The 27,401-nt window shown below is 33.0% G+C and overlaps 1 protein-coding gene across 3 annotated transcripts in view; it reads left to right on the top strand.

The window, feature by feature from the left end:
* Stag1 (stromal antigen 1) overlaps positions 1-27,401 on the top strand; it is a 366,592-nt gene that overhangs the window by 129,858 nt on the left and 209,333 nt on the right. For all 3 annotated transcript variants that reach the window (XM_010625514.3, XM_010625515.3, XM_010625516.3), the window contains one exon: positions 4,756-4,920. In XM_010625514.3, the coding sequence (XP_010623816.1) occupies positions 4,756-4,920 (165 nt within the window). The remainder of the gene's footprint in view (positions 1-4,755; positions 4,921-27,401) is intronic.

Below are 27,401 nucleotides of genomic sequence, written 5' to 3'. Positions count from 1 at the left end.
AAGTAAGATTAAAATAATCCTTAATTCTGAAGATGAAAATGGTCCCTGAACATATTTAAATTGCTTCTTGCTCTTATAGTCTTATCTTACTCTTTTTCTTTTCATTATTTAGAGAATACTTTATTAGTTTCTGTAATCAAACCTACATAGATATGACCTTACATATTTAGTATGCCGTGATGTTTTTATCACAGTAGCTTTGTAGTATAATTTTAGGTCAGAGATTGAAGTGTCCTCTGCCTTACCTTTATTACTCAGAATTGCTTTTGCTATTCTATTCTAGGTCTCTTGTTCTAAATGAATTTTAGGATTGTTTTCTTTAATTAAATGAGGTAAGCTTTGTTATTTTCATTGGGATTACATTAAATCTTTAGAACAATTTTGGAAGTACAGCTGTTTTCAGTATATTTGGTCTTCCTACCCAAGAACATTGAAGAGCATTCAAGAGTATCATTAGAGGGCTGGGAATTTAGCTCAGTGGTTCCACTGCCTGTTTTGCAAGTTCAACGTCTAGAGTTTGATCGTTGGGACCCCTTCCCCTCAAGAAGTATCATTAGATTCTTGTCCAGGAATAAAATTATTGCTGTAGGTGGCAAAAAAATAGGGAACAGAACCTGGCAAATCAAAAGTTACTAAATATTCCTGTATGTTTTATTGTCTTTTAATTGTCATAATTCCACCCCCTTCCTCCTCTCTTCCCTTTTTTTCCTTCATGTTGCTCTTGTTCGGACTAGGCCTCACACATGGTAGGCAGAATTTCTACAATTGATCTACATATCCAGTTCAAAAAGAATTTTTGTACGTTATAGATAAGCACTTGGCAACTGAGCTACATCCCCCAGCCCTTATGACTCTCATTTTTGTTTCTCTTTGTTTAAATGTTTCTGGAAGGCATATAAGAAATTAATGATTGGAGACAAGACTGGGAAGCAAATTTCCATTTTATAAGTTTTGTCACCTCTTCAAATATAGATGTTATATTTCTAGTCAGAAAGAAAAATTTGAACATATATTTTTCATACATATTCTACTGGGAGGATATTTATTATTGTGTAAAGTATAGAGATTAAAGACTTGTTAGAAGTGTCCATAATCTTAAAACTAAAGAAAAAGGGCATGTACATTAAATGATTATGTTTTCTGCCAATATTAAGTGGATGAGTATGCAGATTTGCAGTCTGTGAATATGGACCTGGAGTACATGGTTGAATATGTATTATTGGTAGCTTAATGGTAGTCCTTACTCAAGGAATTCAAATAGTAACTTAATGAGAAACACTGAAGGTCAGATACTATTAAAAAAGGATATGATGATATTAGTTTTGTGTCATAAGCGTTACTGTTATTATAAATTAGAATAGGTTAATACTGAACAGAAACATGTCAGCCACATAAATTTACAACTTTCTGATAAATGAAATTTTCATATTTATCAAATTATTAGTTTAATTATATATATAAATAATTTTACAATATAGTCAGTGCAGACTTATTAACAAGATACTTAGGCTATTTGAAGCTAGAGTTACTATGTTGGGTGATGATGGTAGGGGATAGAAATATTAAGATGTGGCCGATAATATTGTCAATAATTTAAACAAAGTTTAATATAAAGAATTACTATTTGAAAGTAATTTGTCATTTAAGAATTGCAAGTTAAGATAATGAGATACTATTGTATCACTGTTAGAATGGGTAAAATCCCAAAACCAAACACTAGCAGCGTCCTGACAAGGATGTGAAGCATTAAGATATCTCATTCATTGTTGTTGAATATATGTTATTGTTGTTGAATATATGTTATAGCTGCCTTTTTATAAGACAGTTTCGTAGAAAGCTAAATATCATCTTTTGGAATATTTTAGCAGTTGTACTATTGGATATATGCACAACTGATTAAAATCATGTCACACTAAGACCTATTTGTGAATGTTTATAGCAGCTTTACCTACAATTGCTAAACATTACTGGTGAAGACATCCATCATTAAGTACATGGATAATGAAGTGTGGTACATCTACACGGTAAATTGTTTAGAAGTAAGAAGAAAATTTTCATTAAGCCACTGGAAGACATAAATAATCTTAAATGCATATTGTTCAAGTAAAAGATACCAGTCTCTAAAGGATATATATTGTAGGATTCGTTTTTCATGAATATTTGTAAAAGACAAAAACTATGACGACTACTTTAAAAAAATATGTATAGTAAGGGGAAGGATGAGTGAAACACAAGATTTTTTGAAATAATGAAATTCTTCACTCTGATACCATAATTGTGCATATATAATGCTGAATTGGTAAAACCTACAGAATTTCATAATAGTAAGACCAAATTTTGTCCATATATTCTCTAATGGGCATATTTGTCTTTGGAGCAAATCCTAGTGTTTGTGTATTCATCTTTATTATTATTTTTCAGTAAAAGGAGGTAAGAGTCTTTATAATATTAGTCGATTTTAGGACTGGGAAAGAAAATATTCAAGGTGAGCCTAGAGTATCGTATAGTACTAGTAAGTAGCCAAGTTGTAAAATAACAAAACAAACAATCTCTACACAATGATAGGAGCATGTCGCAGGACATACTGAACTCAGGAGTCAAGTAAAAGAGCTCCCAATAGCCAAAGCTGGAACAATTTGAACAGCAAAATAAAATGGCATGGAATTGTAACCCAAAATATAAACCAAATGTTGACATGCCCATTTTTAAGTGGTTGAATACATAGGTGGACAAAAATAGACAAATGTCTCCTTTGGAAGAATTCTAGTAATTTATGTAACTGTAAGTGTGGGCTGTGTGAAGTGACTAAAGATAAATTAATAGTAGAGAAATGTAACAGATATTACTTGAGATTAGTTAGGGTCAACGGGAACAGTGCTGTGTCATATTAATAGTATATACCTTTATACACTTTAGGTGATACTACACTTATCTTCCTCCCCCAAACCTATAATCATAGTCCTATGACAAAAGTAGCAGAAAATTTGAAATGAGGTACCTTTGGGAGAATATCTGATAAATATTCCTCAGAATTGCTAAGATCATCAAAAATCAAGAGAATTTGAGAAACTTACAGACAAGAAGAGCTTAGCAGAAAAGACATGATGACTAAATGTAGTGTGAGATCCTGAATGGATTTCTGGGCCTTGGAAAGGTCATCAGACAAGAAGGGAAATCTGAATCAAGTGTGGATTTTTAAACCATATAATTAGCAAATATGCTAATTAGCAGATTTGCCACATAATATGGTTTTTTTTTTTTTTGGTCTTTTGAGGCAGGGTGTCTCACTATGTAGTGCAGACTGACATGTAATTCATTGTGTAACCCAGGCTCGTCTCAAACTCACAGTTATCCTTTTGCCTCAGCCTCCCGAGTGCTGGGATTACAGGCTTTTTGCCACCATGCCCGGCTGCATAATAGGTTAACTAGGTGTGAAGTATGTAGAAACTCCCTGAGCTATCTTCATACCTTTTGGGTTAATCTAAAACTGTCATAAGAGTAGAATATTTAAGATTTGAGGAATTAATTCATTGCATTCACATACAAAATTGTGGGTTTTGTGCATATTTTGTGAGGACTACCTGCTATGCTTTATAGTGTTTCTTCATTGCTCTGTGATACTGCTGCAGCAAATGCTAAAAGAGCAGTTTTTATTTTTTGTTTTGATTTTTGAGATAGGGTCTTGCTGTGTAGTTCAGGCTGGACTTCTAATTCACTATGTGGCCCTGGCTAGCCTCCATCTCGCAGGAATCCTCCTGCCTCAGGATTACAGGCGTTGCACCACCACACTTGGCAAGAGTAGTGTTTATAAAGTCCAGTTTCAGCACCACAAAGCAAGACAAGAATAGATTTAGAGACAAGGGACAATAAATTGGTAATTGGAACAGTGTTACGATGAGAATGAATTAAATTACTCAAAAGTCTGATGATTGAGAAGAGAAGATGCGTAAGACCTCAGGGTCACACTCATGTAAGGAATACAGTAAAGCAAGGAAAAAGGAATCTGAAAGGAAGGAAAAAATATGGTCTCTTCAAGTTTTGAGAAATGTCTAGTACATTTGCAACTCTGATGCCATTGGTGAGTTTGTTGAAACACAGGTATTATATATAAATGAATGAAATTTGCAAGATTGAATCAGTGGCTACAATCGGTTTTTCATAATTTGTCTCTAAAAATAAAACATTGATAAGGGGTGTCTAGGAATAACTTTTTAAAAGTGGGGTAGGAATTGGTGTATTAATTAAAGATGTAAACTGTAAGGCAGGAATGATCTTCTACTTCATTTCTTGCTATATTACCAGTATCTAGAATAGTTCCAAATATGTTCAAAGTATATTTGTTGTCTGACCAAGAAGTACACAAGCCCTTCCGTAGGGGAAAAAGTTGAATATATTGTATTTAGCAGGAATGTTTTATTGAATAAAGTTTCTGAAGAAACAGGAAAATAGAAAGGTATAAAGTGGAAATGTCAGTAGTGGGCATGGTTAAAATAGACACCACTGATAATTTTTAGCGTAATATTCATAGATTTTTGAGCTTTATTTTCCAACCTTTTATGTATGAACTTTTGTTCAGTTGCTCATAGTATATTTTCATCACTGAACACAAATTGGAAAGTTGCCCCCTTTTTTTTGGTTTAGAATTATCTTTTATCTGTAAGTGCTAAATGGATCAAATATAATTTGTGATCATTTTGAGTAAAGCAGAAAATAAGCTGCATTTAATGTAATTTTTTTCTTTATCTTTTTATTCAGTCTACAAATAAGAAACCTCGAAAATCTCCAGGGGAGAAGAGCAGAATTGAAGCTGGAGTTAGAGGAACAGGACGTGGAAGAGCTAATGGGCACCCTCAACAGAATGGTGAAGGGGAGCCTGTCACATTATTTGAGGTGGTGAAACTGGGGAAAAGTGCAATGCAGGTAAATTTTAATAATTTTTATTTTGTGTATAAGACAGTGTGGTTAGTAACATGTAGGATCTGTCAGTGTCTGTTTCAACAGTTTATATAAGTAAAATTTTTTTGGTTTTACTAGAAATTGAAACAAAGATCTTGCCCTTGCTAATAAGCATATTCCCTGTCAATGAGTTACCCTCCTCTCAAACGCCTTTACTCTTTATCATTATTATTATTTTTTTAGTGCTGAGAATCAAACTTGGGACCTTGTGCTTTTTATTATTATATAACCAAAGATGTTATTTTTAAAGGTTTTTGTTTTGTTTCATTTGGAAAAAATTTGAAGAAAAGCATTTTAATAGTAAGATATACTTTAGTGAAATTGTGCTAAGTAAGCTGAGCAGTATATAATAGATGACCAAGAGAATTTTTATTGTCTTGATAACAGGTTTTAGAATTAGGTTTAACATAAAAATTTGTATTGCAAGGTATTTGCCTAAAAAAGAAGCAGTCTTTTTTAACTTTCTTACGCTCTTTTGTCTGTTCTCATTAGCACTGCAAATATTAATATTTGTATGTGAATGATTTTATTTGCTGCACTGGCTTCTTAGGAATTTATTAAGCACATATATAATTTATTTTCTTGTAGTATGTCATTTTTTGCTACTGTGAAGTTTATGTTTCGATCTTTTTATATTTTTTTACTTTAAAATACTAGGAGTGGAATTATTTGGTCATCAGATATTTTTTGTTTGTTTTTTGGTTATAAGGCACTTTAGAACTGAATACATAAATACCATATTTCTTTCCAAGAAATTGAATTAATTTACTTTTCACTGGCAGTGTGCCCACATTTCTTTGTACCAGTGCTAACAATTAAATATTTTATATTTAAAAATAATTTGATATCATAGTTTAAAAATGTAATTCATTATTATTTTAATGTTCAGCATTGCTCATCAATGATTGATAATATATTAAAATATTCTATTTAATATTTATTTTTATTTTAAAATTTCATTCTAAAGTTAAGTTAGGTAATTTAACAAAATTACTTTTAAAACCAAGATAGGTAGTTTTGTCATTAATATACATTTTATTTTAAATCTGTTGTGTTTTTTGAAGCTTTCACTGAAATTCAATGTTTATTGCTTTTTATGTATGTTGTCTGGTTGCTGTGATAAAAGGGTCTTGGAATATGTATGTTAGAATGATGTGAAGTAGTAGCATTATTCTAAAAGGTAAAACTGAATTTCCAGTTGTTCAAGCAAAAAATGACAATGTATGAATTACTATGTAATTTAAAAACAGATTAAGTTACCGTTAGCAATATATTATGTTGACAATGTACTCCTTATATTTTAATAGAAAAATTGTTAATCTACAAAAATACTGATTTTTGGGGGGAGGGTACTGGGGATTGAACTTGGGATGTTGTGTTTGCAAGGCAGGCTGTGGAACCACTGAGCTAAATCCCCAGCTCCAAAATCCTGAGTTTTGAGACCTACTTTATTGATTCCTAAATTGATATAGAAAGCCACATAAGCAGAAAAGTGAGGAAAGTGACTTTGTGTAAAATATTAATGGTTCTTTTTTAGTATTTTGCTTTGTTATGTAAACATTTAACATATTTTGGTATATGGAATAATATTAATGCATATTATATTAAAATTGAAAACCAGCTTTTGTGTAATATGAACAAGATCATATAATCACCTTTATTTGAAACTCAATATTGATCAGTATGTTTTTCTCTTTTTAGTCACCATGTTCTGCTCTTCAGATACTCTTTCCTAAGTAAATTGTGTCACACTGTCATTCATTCTTATACTTAAAACTTTTGTGTCAACACTTTCTGAAAGATAAACATTAGCAGTTAGAACTCTGGAGTCTTCCATAAGTTGGTTTTAAACTACTGTTTCAACTTTACTCCACTCTTTGATCTAATGCATTCTAAAATGCATACTGCTTCTTGCAAAGATAGAAATTTGCAGTGAGGAAATGCCAATCTCCTGCTTTTCATTAGGTACTATTCTTTTTTCCTTTTAAATTTTTTTTTTTTTTTTTTTTTTTTTTTTTTTGGTTCCAGGGATAGAATTCAAGACCTCATACTTGCCAGCCACACTCTGTGCTATTTGCTACTGAGCTAAATCCCCGGGTCTTACTCCACTCTTTTGAAATCTGCCCCATCTCCTTTTTCTTTTTGACTTTTTTCTGGTTTATTATTCATATTATATTTTTTCCACACTAGATCCATGAAGATTAACCTACATATTTTTGTAATTTTGTTTTTCACTCACCAGCCTTTGGAGGTATTTTTCCCTGTGTGTATCTACATCGTGGTTTTTAATATCTGTATACTTATAACATATCTGAGCATTATTTATTTGGCTTGCTTGCACTTTTAATAAAAACTACTTTTTTAATATTTTCATTTACACATTTGAAATTAAATGTGTTTTTCATAACATACATTTCTGAGAGTTGTTGCCTAAGCAAAAGGAATGAATGTTTAAAAAATTAATAAAGGTCTTCTGTTGATGGTGGCACAGTAATTTTAGTTTAATACATCATAAAATGATAAACTATAAAAAGGATATATATAACAGGGAAAAAATAGGAACCAAGAAGGATTATGTAAAGTTGCAAATTTCCAATGATGATGTCATTACATTGTATTGTACATTACATTGCAATTGTACATTAAATGTACCGATAAAATTAATTTTTAAAAAGAATATATATAGACATTGGTGAGGTTTGAAGCAAACTAAGTTGTTTTTTTGTTTTGTTTTGTATTTTCGTTTGTATAAAAGAAAATTACAAAATGATGAGTATTTGGCTTAGGGTAGAGAGGCAGATACTTAACAGCCAAGAATTTGGCACTTGTCTGTTAAAAGGACTTAAAATGCTTTATAATGAATACATGAGTATTCTTAGGTTTAGTTTATTTCATTAGCCAGTGCCTAACTTTAGTCTTCCTATTTGTAAAGAAGGCTGAAAAATACCAGTATTAACTACTGCAAAGATATATGTTTACAGTGATCATATATTTGAGGTTGCCCTTGAGATATCTACTTTATGCTTACTGCCATGCATTTATTAATATATTCTTTAAATGCTCAAAGTAGTCTTAGTTTATTTGTAACATAATTCATATCAAAATCCTGCTCACAGAAAATCAAGGGTTTACTACTACAGAGTAATTTCCATTTGGAACAAGTAATCTGAACTAGTCCATTCAAAGTAAAAATAAACTCAGTAGGGTACTAAAGAAAGAACTTAGTAAGATTTTGGAACAGAATACAATACGATTTTATAGCCATCGTATTAAATAACATAAGATCTGCCAATACAAAGAGTAAAAGAATGGAACAGAAACTTGTAGAAGTACAAATCTGTGTAACTTCTTTGGAGAAATATTTGGCAATGTCAGGTTGAACAATCTGTTTCACTTTCCATTCATTCAGTAAATATTCCATAAATATCTGCAATTTGGGAACCTCTTTTCTGCCTCTTTTTCTTCCCTGATTCCCCCATTCTTCCTCTTCCCTCTGTCCTCATTTCCCTTCTTTCCTCTCTCCCTTCTTTCATTCTCTTCTTTGAATACAGCATGGAGAAAAGCAATTTAGTTTCTAGATATAACTTGTAGAGTTGACCCCTTCCCCCCTCCCTGGTAAATCAGTTCCTGAACTTGGAACATGCTAGGCAAGCTCACTATCACTGAGCCACATGCCTAGGCTAGTAAAGTTTTTACATGTTATGAAAGAGTCATATATGAGAATGTTCATTGCTAATTTGCAGTAGGAAAAAAATAAAACCATAAATGTCTACAAAGAAGACAGCTGATAAATAAAATAAGCCATGTTCAAATACAAATTCTGTGTAGCAGGTAAATGTGAAGTAGTGCTATCACATCATTTTAGGAAACAGTACAAACTGAAGAATGATGTATAATGCATGGTAATACTTTATAAATATATACATACATACATACATACATGTTTCATACCGTGTTTTTGTTTTTATTTTAGTACCTGGGATCAAACTCAGGTCCTTGTGCTTGCAAGGTAGGCAGCAGAACCGCTGAGCTAAATCCCCAGCCCCGTACCGTTTCTTGATTAATAAGCCATGTTCAAATACAAATTCTGTGTAGCAGGTAAATGTGAAGTAGTGCTATCACATCATTTTAGGAAACAGTACAAACTGAAGAATGATGTATAATGCATGGTAATACTTTATAAATATATACATACATACATACATACATGTTTCATACCGTGTTTTTGTTTTTATTTTAGTACCTGGGATCAAACTCAGGTCCTTGTGCTTGCAAGGTAGGCAGCAGAACCGCTGAGCTAAATCCCCAGCCCAGTACCATGTTTCTTGATAATTAATAGTTGAAAAGATAGGAAAAAAAAAAAAAAAACAGACCATGAAGAAAAGGAAGGAAAGGGGCTGGGGATTTAGCTCATTGGTTCTGGCACCTGCTTTGCAAGTGCAAGGACCTGAGTTCAATCCCCAGTACAAAAAAAAAACCAAAAAAACAAGAGAAGGAAGAATAGATAGACTTTACTCTTAACTGAAACCAGCAAAAAGAAGTATGTTGGCAAAATACTGCTTTTGTTGTTGAGCAGGTGTTCTATACCTTCTCTACTTGCTTAGTTTTGGAAATAAAATAATTATTTCTACGATAATTCGTAAGGAGGTGTCCAGTGTGGAGATGTATAAAATGTGAAAGCTTTGATAAGTTTTGTATTAAAGAGCCTAGTGGCTTTAGGCTATCCATCATTTCTCAGATTCTTTATTTATACAACTGTTTTATGACCATTCTCTTTTAGTCCCATCTCTCAATCAGAATTATAACCAATCAGACTCACTAACTTAAATAATTATCATATACCTCCTATAATCAGAGGCTATGCCAGGTAGTTCTTACTTGTACAAAAATGAAACAGTCCTGCCTTCATGGAACACAGTGTAATGGCAGATAGATGTGATAGAGTAAGAATACATTAATTAGAGAGACAGAGTGATTTGAAAACTAAAAATTTACTAGGCATTCCTAGAGGACAGGGTTGTAGATGACTTGCCAGGAAAGGTTAGACTAGAATTGAGGCCTAAAAATAGAAACAGGAAATTCAAAGATGAAATCTATATACTAACTATATAGAGTGTAAGATGTCCTAGTAAATAGAAAGAGACTAGATTCTGAACATTTGAGTGTTTTGACATCTTAAGAAATTCTGTTTTATAAAGGAAATGACTTGGTCATACTTTCATTTTTAGGAATACCTTTCTAGGAGCAGTTTAAATAATTTACGAGTGGAATGAGGTTAGAATTTTTAAAATCAACTAGAAGACTTTTTTAATGGATCCAGTTGGTATGTAGCAAAAGTTCAATGTTACAGAGTACCAATGAGGATAGAAAGTGACAGATGTTACAAATATTTAAGTTTTGAAGTAAATTTGAAAGATAAAGAGAAAACAATCTAAGGCCATACCTAGTTGTTTGACCTGGTGGTGTTCACTGATAAAAAATGTATGTGAGTCTAGACGTTTGAGATTGGTTTTGAGATAGTTTAATTTTACTCAAATTGATGACATTAAATACATGTTGAAGTTTGAAACATTCAAACTATTTAACCTAATTGGGGTATATTTTTTGTCATTATGAGCTAAAAATGTATTTGAATGAGTTTCTTTAATCCATTGATGTTTACATTTTTTTATTCTCAAAGTCAGCTAAAAAAGGTGTTCAGTCAGTGAAGCGGTGATTGTTTCAAATGTTGATTTAGGCACAAGTGATACATTATCAAATAGTCTTGCCTGACCCTTCATAGTTTTTCCAGTCTCTCAAAGGAAGAAATGATCCCTATTAATCAAATGACCTATTAATATATTATTATAAACTGTTGATTAAAGTTAAGGTAACTCTGCTCTTGGTGTACTAATGATATCAACTTGTATGAATAAGGAATTATCAGCTAATGAATGAAGTCTGCTTAGAAAGTGGCACAAAACTGATTACAATTGTACTTAAATGGACATAGACATATATATCTTTGAGTATGTGTATGGCCTGTGATCAGCCAATGATTGTCTCTCCCTGAAACAGGAAACTTTGTTCTGGTGTTCTAGACCTTTGTTATGACTGATTTCTTCTGTTCCTCAATTTATAAATGGGTTAGATGTCAAATCTCTACATACGAAATGCAGTGGAATTCTCTGTTTCATTGGACATGGCTTTTGCCTTAAGACTACATTAAGGAAAATAAAAAGTAGCTGAGGGCTTATTTAAATCTCACCCATTAAATGTTTTAGATGATAAATAGTAACTTTTGCAGATGTTTGCATTTCTGAGCCTTTGAACAAAAGAATTTATAATAATTTCTAAATGTTCAGTGAAAGACTTAAAGTTTAAGAAGTATTTACATGGCTGATGAATGTCTTCAGAACTATAATTATAAGAAAAATTTTACTTAACAAACATACTATTGACTGAAATGAAATTTTAACGAAGACAAGTAAAATATATTGAAAGATGGAAATATTGTACTGAAAATGAATAAAACCTAGAAATAAGCAAATATGAACACTAGAGTAATATATGATAATATAAAAAGAAATATGGGACTGTTATAGTATAAAATATTAGGTACAAAACTTAATATAAAATAATTTAAATATGTAGATTAAATTTAACTAAGTATAAATGTGGAAAACTGAAAACAGTTTGAACGAGGTAAATATGTGTTCTTTTCTATGGAGATAGGTGGATTGTTAAAGAATTGAAGTTGTTAATACATTCCATGTCTTTTAAAAATGGATTTTACATTTATAAAAGGAAGAGAAGGTGTTAAGCAAACAGATTAAGGCAGCAGAATCTGAATTCTTATTATAAGCCCTCTAAGTACCGTATCCCCCTACTCTGTGCAATTCTCATTTCCTCTGACTCTAGTTAATGTAGGCTTAATTTTCCTACTAGTAATATAGGCCAGCCATATCACAGTTGACGTGTGTCATGAACACAATATACTAGGGACTCTAGTGGGGTTGGGAGAGTGCTGCTGGTTCTAGGCACTAGGCTATTGAGGTGAACTGCTCCATTTTAGATCCCTTATTTTTTTGCTCTAAAGATAGGCATGCATGACCAAAACATAGTGAACCTAGGGAGCATAACATTGTGGATATTGATTGCATCTACCACCCAAGCTGTGGCAGAAAAAGTATTTGAAAACCTACCAGTGCAATTAAGATGTCATTACATTGGTGTGTGAACTATCCGTAATTTGGAAAAGGAAGACTTCAGCTTGTGACACAACACCCTTGTTGCAAAGCATTATTGTGTGGATGTTGGTGTCTTTTACTCAGACAGGGAAACTGAGCAGAGTAGCCAGTGGTTCTTTTGTGACTACTACTGGCTTCATTCCAAATATACAGTATTTGTATATTACACAAAGCCTACCATCTATTTCAAAATAGCAGAATGGAACAGAAAATCCTCAATAAGATGGACATTGCTAGCTGTGGCTATGTTGAGGGAAAAGCTAGTGTTGAATCATTCATTCAGGCCTATCGCTGGCTCGGTATTCAGTTGTATTGAGGCCTCCTGCTGCTGATTTCTGTGTGGATAAGAAATTCACCCCTGCTCCCTATCCCAGATCATCATAAAATACTTAACAGTCACCCTCAGTGTTACCATTTTGATGGTCCTAGTGCCATTGTTGTTAGTTATTATCATTAGGATGTTGAGGAGATACGGAAGGTTGAGATTAGAGGTTGGGGTGTAGAATATAGCCAGTATTTAGATCTACATTAAGGAGGATATGAAGGTTATGGTTTAGGATCTATTTAGGGTAAAAATCGATTCTTGGCTTATGACTTCTGCTGTCATCCCAGACTTCTCTTTCTCCTTGCCTCAGTACTTTCTACTTTAATTTGCAAACTGTTCTTGAAGAGCTGTTTTTAATTTTTAGCAACCCCCCCCCCGCACGCTCCACAACAAGAAATCTTACTTTGTATTTAAAGGCAGGCATAAGAGGTCTTCATTGAATGATGTCTTTGATTGTACATAAGTTAAATATGTATTGATATCCTATAGTCATTTCAATGTGATAGAATATTTTTTGAAGGCTTAAATCAATTTAGGTGCTTTTCTTCCTTGGGTCTTGGGACATCACACAAAATTTTGTTTAAAGAAGTATTATGGGGGATGTATAATAACCATATTTTTTAGAGAAGTATTTTTATCAGTGAATTACTAATTTTAATTTTTTGAGTTTTATATCAGTGTATACTTAACATGGAAATAAAATACCAATAAAATACTATAATTTTAATACGTAATCAGTTATAGAATAATCATCAACATTTTTAACATCAACTGTTTACTTGCATACAAGATCTAAAAAAATAACAAATAAATTCCTGTGTGCTCTACAATGAAAATACAAGCAAAATTATCCCACAGAAATAATCTTTGCTTCAATTATTACACCTAAGGCTATCTTCACATTTGACAACAGCATGTTCCATGCAGAAGTATTCCTTATACTGACCACATGTGTGCTTAGCTTTCTTTTCTTGTTTGGCAGGCCATACTTGTCATATCTCTTGTCTCCTTCCTCTTTGTCAAGAGCGTTCTGTTCTATTCTACAATGTGCACTTAGGAAAATGAAATATCAGTGAAATAAAATATCAGATATGTAGTGTTTAGGATAATCATCTACATTTTCTACATTTACTTTTTGCTTACTAAATCTAAAGAATACCAACAGAAATAAATTCCTATATGAACTACAATGAGAATACAAACAGGATCCTACCATAGAAATAATCTTTGCTTCAATTATCACACCTAATGGCAGTCTTTAAACATAACACCTGGTTACATACACAAGTGTCATTTATGGTGATTGAGCATGTTTTGTGTTTTCCTGTCTTCTTTAGTAGGACATACCTGGCATCATGCTGGTCTTCTGTTTTCTTTGGAGGTTCTTATGACATTTCACCAGTCCATTCGCTGGTTTGCTCCAGAATTCTTCTGCAGAGTTCCTTGGGCAGATATATATTGTTCTAACTGTGTTGTAATAAATCATTTTCAATTCCACTCACAAAAATTTCTTCCTGATATTTTGTGCTCTTTATTTTCTTTGTAAATTAAGAAACTATTTATGCGTGACATATTTAGAATCCAGTAGAACACAACCATTTGCCGATAGTTTGTGATTTGATTGCATTGTTGCTGCATAACTTGTCAACAATATCTACTCTGTCTTTCATTTTGTTGTAAAATGTGGCCATTTCTGGGTTCATTAGTGTTGAGGATTTACTATCAATCTTTTTGATGTCTGGATTTTTGAGACAGGGTCTCACTGCATAGTTCAGGCTAGCCTTGAACTCAATATGTAGCATTGGCTGACCTTGATCTCACAGGATCCTCCTACCTAGGCTCCTGAGGGCTGGGATTATACCACCCATTTTATTTTCCTGTTAAGTATACACTTTAATATAAAATTCATAAAAGTAAAATTAATAATTCATCACTAAAGGAGTATACCACCACGCTGGGCTTCACTATCAGTATTTTCATATTTCTCTAAAACAGTAAAAAAAAATATGAAAGCTTCTGATTAGTGGTAGATAAAGAGTATTCATTATCTGTAAATTATTTAAAGCTAGAATCCTAAAGAAAGTCAGGAACTCAAATTAGGCATTTTTTCAGCTTTTGTTCATTTATATCCAAAAGTACCTTTTAAAATGAATTTAATGTTTAACAAACACATTGCTGTTGTCATTTTTATGTGTGTGTACTTATTAATGTCAGATTGTGGCTTTAAATTATAATGGGGTCAATTCTGATTAATTCCCCGAAGTCCTCTTCTAAAAGCATAGTCTCATGTATATCACATTGTTAGCAGATGATTTAAGGCACGTTAAGTAAATAATGATTGTTGTGTTTGTGATTGGTAGTTGTGTTTATGTGTACAAAAGATAGTTTATATATAAAATGGTTTATTTCATTGGGTAACATTTAGGAAATATGGCCTTTATGTAAATAGTCTTCATTGAGTAAGTTTTAGGAAACATAGCCTTTATATGTTTTTATATTATTTATATAGTTTCATTTAGTGACAAAACTATCATGTTTACACCATTTAGATTCAGAAATCTGTTTAGATTTAGATTTAGAAAATACTACATATGTAAAGCTGTATTCAAGTATAAATGAGATTTCGTCCTCAGTAAATTTGGATTGGGTGTATTTGTGTATTTTCTCATTTTGTAATCATATATAGCACAGAATTCTTACAAAAAACAAACTCATTTGTTTCCAAATTGCTAAGGCAAATCATATATATGCAGATATAATTTCTTACTATTTGCTAGGTTTTTGTCTAAGCCTTTGAGATACAAAGATAAGGGAAATTAATTTCCTGTTGGTGAAGTCCTTTGATTTAGCACAGTATCAATATGTGGTCAATACTAGAATTCTTGGAGGACATGGACATGGATAGAGATGTTGTTAAACATTTTGGAGTGGTTTTTAAAGAGATAAGAGAGAATGATGATCTAGGATACTTATAAGGATTGTTAATGCCATTGAAGACAAAATTTGTACCTCTAAGAGTTAATATAATTGTTTAACATCCTTTCTGCTGCAGCTTTGTAACACAGATTTTAGAAATATGTATTTATTGTTCAGCAAAAAGAACAAGAATGTGCACTGTGATTGATGCTAAGAACTCTTTGAATAGTTGTAGTTAAGTGTCCTGAAGTCTGCTCTGTCATGTGGAGCCCTAGATTGAATGTATAGGAATCATGATCTTTGCAGCATTATTGGGGTAGGGTATGGATTTGTCTTAAATGAATGCAGAAAGCATCACTTTAAAAAACAATTAAGAGGGCCAGGGATTTGGCTCAGTGGTTCCGCTGCCTGCCAAGTATCTGAGTTCGATCCCTGGTACAAAAAAAAAAACAAAACAAAAACAACAATTAAGAGAGCTGAACATCATCATAATCCATATCAAAGTTTAAACATGTTTCTGTGACTTGGAAAAGATTGCCATTGGTATTATGTTCTTTGCTTGCTTCTCTTTGTACAGCCTGCCATCTTGTGACATTGAATTTGATTATACTTAGGTTCTTTTTCCTGTTCATTTTATATAGAACAGAGCAGTATAAATTTACATTTTTACTAAAAGCCTGTATTTTGGGCCAGTGGTTTAGCTCATTGGTGCTGCTGCCTGCCTTGCAAGTGCAAGGTCCAGAATTTGATCCCTGGCGCCCCCCGCCCAAGCCTGTATTTTAACCAAGTACGTTATGATTAACAGAGCTAGAAATAACCATAGGGTTATTCTTGGTGATATAAGAAATCATTCACATATAATATTTATATGCTAACCTTGTATACTTGCTGATGCTCAGCTTATTAGTCTAAATTAACTCAACTACTTTAAAAGACTTTATTAATTCCCTGTCTGATATTCTTTGATTCATCATTTATGAAATACTAGTATTTGGTAACTTAGGGATTTTGGTCTCAGAAGGACAAACATTCTATGCTTTCAAAGAGTTGTTACCACTTTATGACATAGCTTATGCATTAATAGGCAGGAGGTACATTTTCACTGTAGTTTGTCATTATTTATGTTGTCATGTCTACACACATATCTTTGATTTGTCAGGAATATCACTTCCTGGGTCATGTAGAGAGAGCCATTTCACTCTGTTTGCCCATACTGCATACACTAGAATTTATTAATCAGTTATTATTCTTCAGATGGCATGATTTTTTTTAAAAAAGGTATTATTTTAAAGTTACTCTAGAATTTATTTGGTTTAAAAAAATGTTTCTTTTTTGGTACTCGGGATCGAACTCGGGTCCTGGTTGTGAGGCAGGCAGCAGAACTACTGCGCTAAATCCCTGACCCTGTTTCTGGTATTTAGACATAATAAATTTCCAGAAGAAAATTGATACTCATTTCCATATTAATTTCCGTAGTGGCTGTACTAAATTACATTCCCACCAGTAGTATAGAAATTCTAATAGAGTCAGTCCTATTCATGAAGTCTTTGTGTCTGTAGCTTCAGTTGTTTCTCTGTTTCCTTTTAGCAGTTTTAGAGTTTAAGATGTTATACTTGGGTGTTTGATCAATTATCTTTGTTTATTTTAATGAACAAAATTTTATTTGTATCTAAGTAATACATATACATGCTTTTAAGAAATGAAAGAGAATATGATTAACAAAACAATTCCCTGTCCTACTCTCTTCAGCTTCAGTCCTACTCCTCACTGATATGCTTTAATTTCTTTTAGCTTTTTATCCCCTTTGTCTTTACATCTCCTGTGTTTGGGGCTTGCTGGAGATTGAATACAAGGCCCCATACTGCCAAACCCATGATCTATGTAGTATCAGTTTTTGACAGCATTGTGCTAATTGGTTATGATGAACAGAAAGTATGTTTAATGTTTTTGTAAAACATGTGCAAGAGAGGATAGCGTTATCCCTCTACTCTTGTAGCCCCCTCAGTAATGTAACAAGGCATTCAGTATAGACTATATCAGCAAAATTATCTGCGAAATACAAAGACAGTCAATATATCATTGCCCTTGGCGAAGACAGACCCAACTACAGTCCCTCATGAACCTCACTTCCTACTATTCATGTTTTTTGGCTTGTCCCCTTGAGTGTATTAAAAGTCTGTGACTTGTTTTTATAGCAAAAATGGTAGGAGGGCAGCTCTGTGCTTATATAATATTTTAAAAAGACTCTGGACTTGCTAGCACATTTTCTCCAGGGATTTTCCTTGTTGGATCAACAAATTAGCCATGGTGAAGGAGTTTATGTGAAAATGAACAGTGAGTAGCTTCTTGGCATTGAAGGGCTACTTTCAGTCATTGGGCGATAGCAGGGCACTGGTCTTAATTCTGTAACTGTAGAGAAATAAATTCTGTCTTATACCTAAGTGAGCTATGAAAATTGATTGTTCCTCCTTTGACCATCTAAGGGAGAATATGTGGCAGAGTAAATACCTGGATTGCAGCTTCTGAGACTAAGCAGAGAATTAAGCTAAAGTGTGTACAGATTCCTGAACCCACAGAAATTGTAAGATAATAGATAAGCAAATAGAAACTATATTATGACACACAGTGGGAAAGTTAACAGTGTTGAAGTAACACTGTTGAAGTAACACTGTGAAGGTACACTTTTGCGCATTCCAGGTAAAGAAAAATTTTTTTCTTTGAATGGTTCTTGTTATATGGAGAAAAATGTTATTAGCCACATCAAGTGCAAGGGGTTACAACTAGAGTGAAAATCATTATCTTTATGGATTAACTTTATGGACTTAAAAGTCATTCTCCAAGATTCTACTGACTTTTGGGCAGGCCAGATTGGTGAATAAATTGGAAATATCTTAGCCTCACCACCACTGCTTCTTGAAGTTCTGTGATAACAGTGCTTTTCCCCCAGGAGTGTAGTATTACTTTTAGTTTGTTTTCTTGGTAGGGAAAGGAGGCTCCATTATCTTAGCTTTAGCTATTCTTCTGTAATGAATATTATCCGTTGGTGTAGTTGTACATGGTCCTTCTTTTATAGACCTCTTCTTTCCTTCAGTCAGAGATAAGTCTATGAATTGAGTTACATCTGCAAATTGCGAGAGGCTTTAAATTTCTACTGTGTCTCATTAGATAAGGTTTCTAGTTACCAGATGTAGAATGTTTCCTGTTATATAAATAAAACCTAGTACTCTAGTGGGTTGTTCACCTGTTGTATCCTAGAAGGCACTGGTAATTATCTACTGCCAAAGATATTCTGATTACCAGTGTGTCTCTGCTGTGCTTTACAAATAATATGCCCATTTCCTGTTTGATGATTCAGTGTTGCCAATTGGGCTGTGCTACCATTGGATCCTATTTTCTCCATGTCAATGCTAGGGAAGATCTAGTACCTGTTAAATCCTACTTTCAGTGCCACCAGCCAGATAAAGTGTTATATGTAGCAATTTCTAGCTACATGAAGTAATACCTTAAATCTGGAATATCTATATCAATTAATTTTTCCTGATCTACTGTTGTATTTCTCTCTCTTTGTTCAAATACTGTGTGTATGTCTTTTTTTGAGACATGCTGTCATTATGTAGTCCAGGCTAGCTTTAAACTCACTTTGTAGCCCAGGCTGCCTTCTTAATGGTAACAGTCTTTTCCCTGGCCAAATGCTGGGATTATAAGTGTGCACCACCATGCATGGTATGTCCCTCAGTTACCTGTTGGGTATGTAGGATATCTCTTCCTCAGTTACAGTGTATACTTATTATGCTGAGATTTGATTCTAACGGATTTAATACCAGCAGAGGATTGGTGAATCTGCCCACATAAAAATATCAGAAAAAAATCGAAGAAGCCCATTCTTCTCAGACACTGGTAGGCAAACTATACTTACCCTACTGTATGAGACTATTATTTGGGAAAGTGGAAGAGTTGTTCATGTTAAGAGCAACTGGACGTCTCTCTTTTCTTTTCTTTTCTTTTTTTTTTTTTTTTTTTTTTTTTTTTTTTTTTTTTTTTTTTTTTTTGGTACGGGGATCAAACTTGGGACTTTGCACTTGTAAGGCAGGAGGCATCACCACTGAGCTAAATCCCTGGCCCTGGCCACCCCATTTTTAAGTTTCAGGATCTCATTCTTCTCTAGTCATGGTCCTAATTTTCAGATGAGAAACATGGGAAAATGAACTAAATTGTTATTGCAACTACACAATGAAATTCTATCTTGATTTTTCAGTTACTAGTCCTGCATCTGTAAGTGAAGATTGTTCTAAGGTATTCACAGAAGTTCTTTGCTTCCAGGATTGTGATTTAAGATGAGAGTTTATGGATTTGGCCATGTCATTTTTTCTATGTAAGTGCTCAAGTGTACTTAATAGGGTTTTGTTTTACACAACTGCCTTTATAGTTATACTTATTGCCATAATGCTCAAATATTGCAGCCACTGAAATTCCCAGTGCATATATACTTTAACTGGCACATTATTGTAGTTGATCACTGGTATTAATATGGTTAGCATTTTTTTAGTTGATAAGATTCATTTAAAATAAACAAGAAAATCTGAATTATAAGAGTAATAACTATAAAATGTAAAGTTAACTTTAAAGGTATGTAAGAGTTGAAGGAAATTTTTCAAAGAAAGACAGAGTGCGAGTGGTGTCAGCGTTAGTAAGACATGACCAACTGATTAATCCGGTTGTGGCTGAATGCATTTACTTAAGACGAGAAACAACATTTTGAGGTATATATAGTCTTTTTGACTATGGAAGACAGATGTATGTATGTATGTATGTATGTATTTAGATACTGCGCATTGAACTCAGAACGTTGTGCTTTTGAGGCAGGCAATGGCACCAGTGAGCCAAGTTTCAGTCCCTGGAAAACAGTTTTATAGGATTAGATGGGCCAGTGCTGCCCAGTACTCCTGAGACCTGGAACACACCAATGTCCATGTTGGGAGGCCTTTATATAGAGGATAGTCAGCAGTCCTAGGTTCAGGCACAAGGTCAACACTTGATGTGAAGGTGAGGCAGACCACCAGTGGATTTCCTTACATACACTCAACAACTGTTGGAAAATGCAGCAAGAAAGAGGAGGAAAAAAAAGCAAAACAGTATATCACAATCAGGAAGAAAAGCCCTTTTCTTCCTGCAGTGTCCTTCCAAATACTATACATTTTAAAATTTGACATAGTTTTTAATATAAAGGAGAAATTTCTATAGAGTCCATTATTATAGAGTGATACTAAAGAATAAATTCAGAGCTGAAACATGAGGTTGATAATTGAGGTAGAAGAATTCCTCATATGTCTGGTGTTTATTGGCTCTTTGCTATTTTAAGAGGTAAGGCATTGGATCTTCTGTGTGGGAGTAGAATATGCATATATATATATATTTTTTTTTTCTTTTTTTTTTTTTTAATCTTATCTGACTTGTTTTATTGTTCCGGATTTTTATTATTTCTATTTTATAAGATTTTTACTTTTCCTTGGAATTATGAATTTTACTTGGGTCTACTGAGATATGTGTCAGTTTTCATTTCTGGTTACAAGTAGATGAACCTTGTTAATCTTTAGATTTAAGTATTTATTGATTAGGTGCATTTTCCCTTTTAAAATCATCAATTTACCTCTTTCCTTTGTTCTTTTTTTCTGCCTTTCACATAGCTGTAACGCGTTAGAACTTCTAGATATGTCTTCCAAGTATTTTATTCTTTTATTCATGAATTCTTTTATACTTTTGGTTTATTTATTGGAATTCCCCCATATACAAAATTTCTAAAACATTACATTTATTCTCCTTGTTATTTCATTTTTCCTACAGATATCCCCCTCTTTGTATGTTTTACATTTTTTATCAGTTTGATCATCCATACTTGATTTCCTTTTTTTCCTCCTCAAATACTGACTCTTTTAAGCATAGTATTTTGCTTTAATGCTTGAGTGTCTTTTCAGTTTATGTAATTAAATGATCAAGGCCCTTTAATTAATACAAAATCATATGTTGTTGATATTGCTGTGATTCCCGTTCTTGTTATCACTCCAACCAACAGTTCTTTAATTGAACAGTGTTTTCCTACTCAACCTCAAGAGTGGGAAAAATTTTAATTTATCCTTTTGTCCCTTCATTTGTTGAGGGGCCGAGAATTTACAAGAGGCTTTCCTTGGACCATGTATCTCAGCAGTTCTATCTTAGATGCCATTTTTTGAAGAAACAAACAAAAAATACTCATCATTTCTCCAGGCCTTTTCTACTCCTCCTACCCCTCCCTCCCTCCTCCTCCTTCCCCCACCTCCTCCCTCCCCTTTCTCTTTCTTTTCTTCACAGTAGGAAAAATTTATTGAGAGAGAGATAGCTTCTGTCTGAAAGAGACAGAAGGAGGTCCAGAAAGTGAGCTGCTCTCTACTCATCTTTTTCTTGGCCGAATTTTGTGGTATTTCTCTTCTCTAGAGATCACTGAAAACTCATAGTTTTGCTTGTGTCCAGCAGGATTTGCTTTGTTGGTCATAGCAATGACTTTCTTCTAAATGGGAATGTAACGAGAGATGTTTCGAGAATGCAAATTCATGTCATTTTGCCAAAAATTTGGGATGAGTGCTTCTATAAGATAAACATTATAAATATAAAGGTAACTTACAAACTGTCTAGAAATATAAAAACTTGACATTAAGAGAATCAATAAATATCTGTCATTTTTATGTAGATAGTTATAGTACTTGGCTTACAGAACTTGGCTTTCAGTGGTTTAGTTGAAAATAATACTGCATTGACTATACTGCATTGTTTATGCATCGGCTGTACTGGTTTAGTTACAATGTTAAGTTGAAAATACATTTATTGATAATAGCTTGCTATATTATAAGCAGAATTTACCAAAGAGAAAGAAAAGCAACGAGGTTTGGTAGTAAGTTAAAGTATGAAATATGCTGATCATAGGGTACTTTTTTTTTCCTGGAAAATGTAGTTGAAATGATATTGTAAATTGTGATTTCATTCCTAAATTAAAGTGAGATAAAATACGATTTATCATGTGAATTTATTATATTTTCCCAAGTTTATGCAGATATATACTTGTATAAAAGGACAATGTATACTTGTGTAAAAGGAGCTTATTGGCCAGAAATCACAGTTGAACTTTCCAGAAGTACACATGAAAAAAAAATAGCATTGTGTCAGCAGGATCAGTTTGTCCCCACAAGTCTCCAAAAGGTTGCATTAAAATATATATAAAACAGTAAAAAGAGATAAATACCTAGACTTCGAAAAGCTCTGAATATTAAGAATTGTTTAGTTTATACCCGAAGATAACAGCCTAGTGTCATGAAGTAAGAAAAACTTTTCTATCTTAGCATGTAGTATTTTACTAAGTACAGGTCCCCCCCGCCAAGTCTGTGTGATATAGCTAAAAGCTATGTTGGAAAAAAAAATTGCCTCTGCATTTATTATACAATGAGTCTCAATTTGAAAGAGAGAGGAAGTGTTACATTTAACATTTCAGATTAGTGCCTTTTTGTTTGTGGTTTGGTTTGTGAGGGAGGACCTCACTGTGTTGCCCAGGATGTCCTCTCACTCCTCAGGTCAAGCAGTCCTTCGTCAGCCTTTGGAGTAGCTGAAAGTATTGGAGTACTCTTCATGCCTGGCCCTGCTTAGGATCTTAAATATACAAGCAACTGTATTATCTTTGCCATCTGCTTGTCTTATCCCAGAGCCAAGGAATCTAATCTTAAGCAGCTGTATAGAATACTAATGTGCCGTGCCTTTTTCTCGTTAACCAAGGTCTCATCAAATGGCTTACTGAAAATGTATATTTACCTAATAGAGTTTGAAGAATATGGACTCAGTAGTGTACAGCATACTTATACTGATTGATCTTTTTTACCATATAGGAAGCGTAGAAACAAGATTTAACAGTAATTTTAAAACTGCTGAATTGACTGTATTGTTCACGTTACTTAAATTTTACCCTTGTAGCTTTGACTCTTTTTTGTTTTTTGAAATTGTTGGAATTTTTACAACTTTCTTAAATTCTGTATGAAGCAGAGTACTTTTATACTGTTTTCTAATAAAATAAAATGATTTTTGCATATATCATGATTTGTGTTTATGCTTCAGAAATTGTACTTTTTTATGACCTCTGAGGATCTGAGTGCCCAGAGATTTTTTTGTACTAAAGTCTTAGAAAAAACTTTTAGAATGAATAGAGAGGATTCAACACACAGTGTTGAGTTTTTTGTACCTTTTCATATGGATGTGTTAAAAATAGAATCACATGTTTTTCCATCTAAAGTCATAAATAACCTATTTATTATTACTGCTAACATAGATTCAACACATTTGTATTAATAATTAACATTTCATTGTACTTTATGGATATATTATAATTTAATGAAACATTTCTTTATAGATTTTGCTAAACAATACTGTAATATCCATTCATGTAAGTATTTTCTCTGCATGAGAGGAAGGCTGCAGGTTGGTAGCCAGAGGGACACATTTTGGCAGGGATATTCAGCCATCTACCAAAGAATTATTTTTCCTTTTTCATACTGGAGAAAATTCACGGAGGCTACTGGAAATCAGAAACGCTATTTCTCCATTTCACTTGTATCTAGATAAGATACTGGCTGAAGTGCTATGCACCATTTTCAAACCTGATTTAACAAAACTTCCCCATGAGGTGTTTTTTTGTTTGCTCTTTCATCAGCTGGATATTGACACTTGAAGACCATATATTGAGCACTGTAGAGTCTCTGTCAACGTAGGACCCAGCTTGATTTTGTATCTTTGATTTGAGGAGATTCAGATGTTCTAAAGTTATGGCGTTCTCTTTGATTGTCTAGGAGCTATGTTATCTGAAGTGTTCTTGGAATTATATTGCCTAGCTTTTTCTACTCCCAAATTGGAACATTGGAATATTTCTTAAGGTATAAGCTTAGACCATTGATATAGATCTTTCTTTTATAGCTATTTGAGGTACCAAAAAAATTTTTTTTTCCAATAAAGACACGTCTTTCGTTTTTCCTTTTTGGCTACTGGGGATCAAACTTGGGACCTTGTGATTGTGAGGCAGGTGGCAGAACCACTGAATGTAATTCCCGGCCCAAGGCACAAGTCTTTCTTTTTTAGCTGCATTCAAAAATTTTTGACTTATTTTTATTCTGTTTGAAATATTTTCTAATTATCAAACATTTGGGGATATTTTAGTTATATTTTTGTTATCGGCATCTAATTTACAACTTTAGAAGAACATGCTTAAAAATTTAAGAAATTTGATTCCTGGCCCATTTTGGCAAGTTCTGTGTGAACTTAAATGTATATTCTGTAATGTTGGTGTTATGTTTTTGTGCATGTCAGATCACATTTATTAATAGTATTCAGACCTGTATGTAAACTTTTTTTTGTATGTTTATTTCTTTTATCAGTTACCAAGAAACATGTATTTAAAAATGTCAGCTAGGGCTGGAGTAGCTCAGTGGCTCTGCTACCTGCCTTGTAAGATCCCAAGTTCGATCCTCGGCACCACCCCCAATTCTCAGCTATGATTATGAATTCACCTATTTCTTTTAGTTGAATTTCATGTATCTTAAGAGTCATAATTTGGCGTATAAACAGCATTGTTATAGCTCCCTAATGAATTTATCTATTATAAAACATCTGTGTTTTATATTCTTTATCTTAATTTCTGCTTTGTCTAATATAATGCTCATAGCAGGTTTCTTATGGTCAGTGTTTGCATGGTATATTTTTTTAATCTTTTTATTGCAATCTTTGCATTAAATTTAAAGCATTTTTCTTGTAAATATCATGTTTGTGTCTTTTATAGCAATATTCTTCATAATAGCAAGATACTAATATTAATAAATTAAGTGGGTATAAAAATGTTGGGCTCCAGTTGAGGGCATGGGAATACACATAATTCTCAGACTGTTTTAAAGAGGAAATTTTTAAGGGGAGTGGTGCTGCTATAATATAGCATATTATAGCATAAGGGAACAGAAAGTTGGGGAAAATCTTTTGTAATCTAGGTATCTTCCAGGGAGTAAGTGGCTTGGATATATGAGGCTGATAGTATAATTGTTCCTCCTTTTTCAGGACTCCACTATATCAACTAGCTTCAAATCTCTTAGTTCTCTAGTGAAGAAATAATGGGGGTGATTGTCCTGTGAAGTTAGAAAGCTGGTGTATATGGAAGTGGATATCAGGCTATCTGGACAGAAGCTTGTAAATCAGCTATTACTAAAGTCATGACTATACCTTGACCCCACCTTTCTCTGTTCATCTTCCTTCATCTTCTTCAGAGGGTATCAGTTGCTCCCTTTACTTCATCACAGTATGAATTCAATTAGAAATATTAAATTAAATCCTACTTAAATAAGCTTCATTTATTCTTAAATTTCATTTTTTAGAAGGATGAATTTCTTCCTTATTCATTGAGCTAATTTACTGTTCATCTCAAAAGAATTACATCATTCTTGAAAATTCAGATGTAAAAAGTTTAAATGACTTTAGTACAGTAACTCATAGCAATATATCATCAATGTATTTTGCTTAATAATACTGTAGTGAGAATAATCTTTCAAAAGACCCCTGCATCATACACTACTCCAAACATCTCAAGAGCATTATATAAGGTAACTATTGTGTAACTTTTTGCTATTTCAATGATATTTATCAGTCTTTGAACACTCCCTTGTATTTCAGGTACAAGGACTGATCAGAACATACTGTTTAAATTTTTTAAATTATTAAAGTAAAAGACATTTCACCAATACTTCTATTCAAAGTACTTGCCTTGACTTCTTGCTTCAAGCACCCTTGTTACTTCCTAAAGTAGTTGCATAGCTCGTTTTCATGAAGTCTGATCAAAGCATTTGATGAATGTGGTTGTTGTGTCATCCAAAAGAAAGGCAGGCTCTAAAAACATTACAGTGTGTCTCTATCCACTTTATTCACCAAATATGGCACCGTGTGACTTCTGGCTCTTTCCCAAAGTGAAATAATTGACCTTGAAAGGCTGAAGATTTTCATCACTTTAGGATGTTGGAATGATCATGACAGTGCAACTAAAGACACTTATATAAAGAAAGAACTTCTACAACTCCTTCACAGAGTGGCAAGAATGATGGGATAGATATGGTTGAAGTGAGGAGGGTTTATAGCAATGTGTTTTTTGCTGCAGTAAATTTTTAGAAATGTAAACATTCGCTATTAGATCACACATTGTGTATATATGATTTACTCATCTGAACATGGGCTAGGCAGCCTTTTTTTGAAAATTCTTTTAAATGTTCTATAAAATTTTTTTACAATGTGAAAATTAACAGGTAAACTTTTCTTTTTTCTTTTTTTTTAATTATTTGATTGTTACTTGTGATGGAACCAAGAGCCTTCCTGCTGAGGACATCGCTAGTTTTTTTTTTTTTTTTTTAACTTTGAGGCAGAGGGTCTCAAAGTACCCAGGTTGGGTTTGACTCTTCAGTCCTTGTGCTTCAACCTTCCAGAGTTCTGGAATTGTAAATCTGGGCTACCATGTCTGGTTGATACTCTATTGTTTTGAGCCAAAGAATGTACATATAATTTATGTCCTGAAAGTTTAATTGGTTTTGGACAACATATTTTTTGTTTTGTTTTGTTTTACTTCTTCTTAGGACTTTTATGCGAGATTATCTTCAAATAATATAATCTTTAATAGCATTTGCTCTCTGCATCTTTTCTCATAATTACAACTGTATTACTTCTGCCTACTGGTTAGGTTTTAAAAATCCATTCTGGACATCTGTCTTTCAAGAAAAGTGTTAAAATCATTTTCTTATTTTATTTTCTTACTTTTTTATGTTAATATTATAGGAAGCTTTTATTTTGCCTTTATTTGGAAGAGTGATTTTGGGTAGGAGTTGGATACAATGGTTAGGTTTGTCTTTTAGTACTTTTTTTTTTTTTTTTTTTTTTTTTTTTTT

The sequence above is a fragment of the Fukomys damarensis genome, unplaced genomic scaffold (assembly GCF_012274545.1).
Source record: "Fukomys damarensis isolate Sample0158 unplaced genomic scaffold, DMR_v1.0_HiC HiC_scaffold_37, whole genome shotgun sequence".
NCBI classification, from domain to species: Eukaryota; Metazoa; Chordata; class Mammalia; order Rodentia; family Bathyergidae; genus Fukomys; species Fukomys damarensis.
Note: the sequence above shows the minus strand (reverse complement) of the source record. Positions and strands in the feature narration are given on the sequence as shown.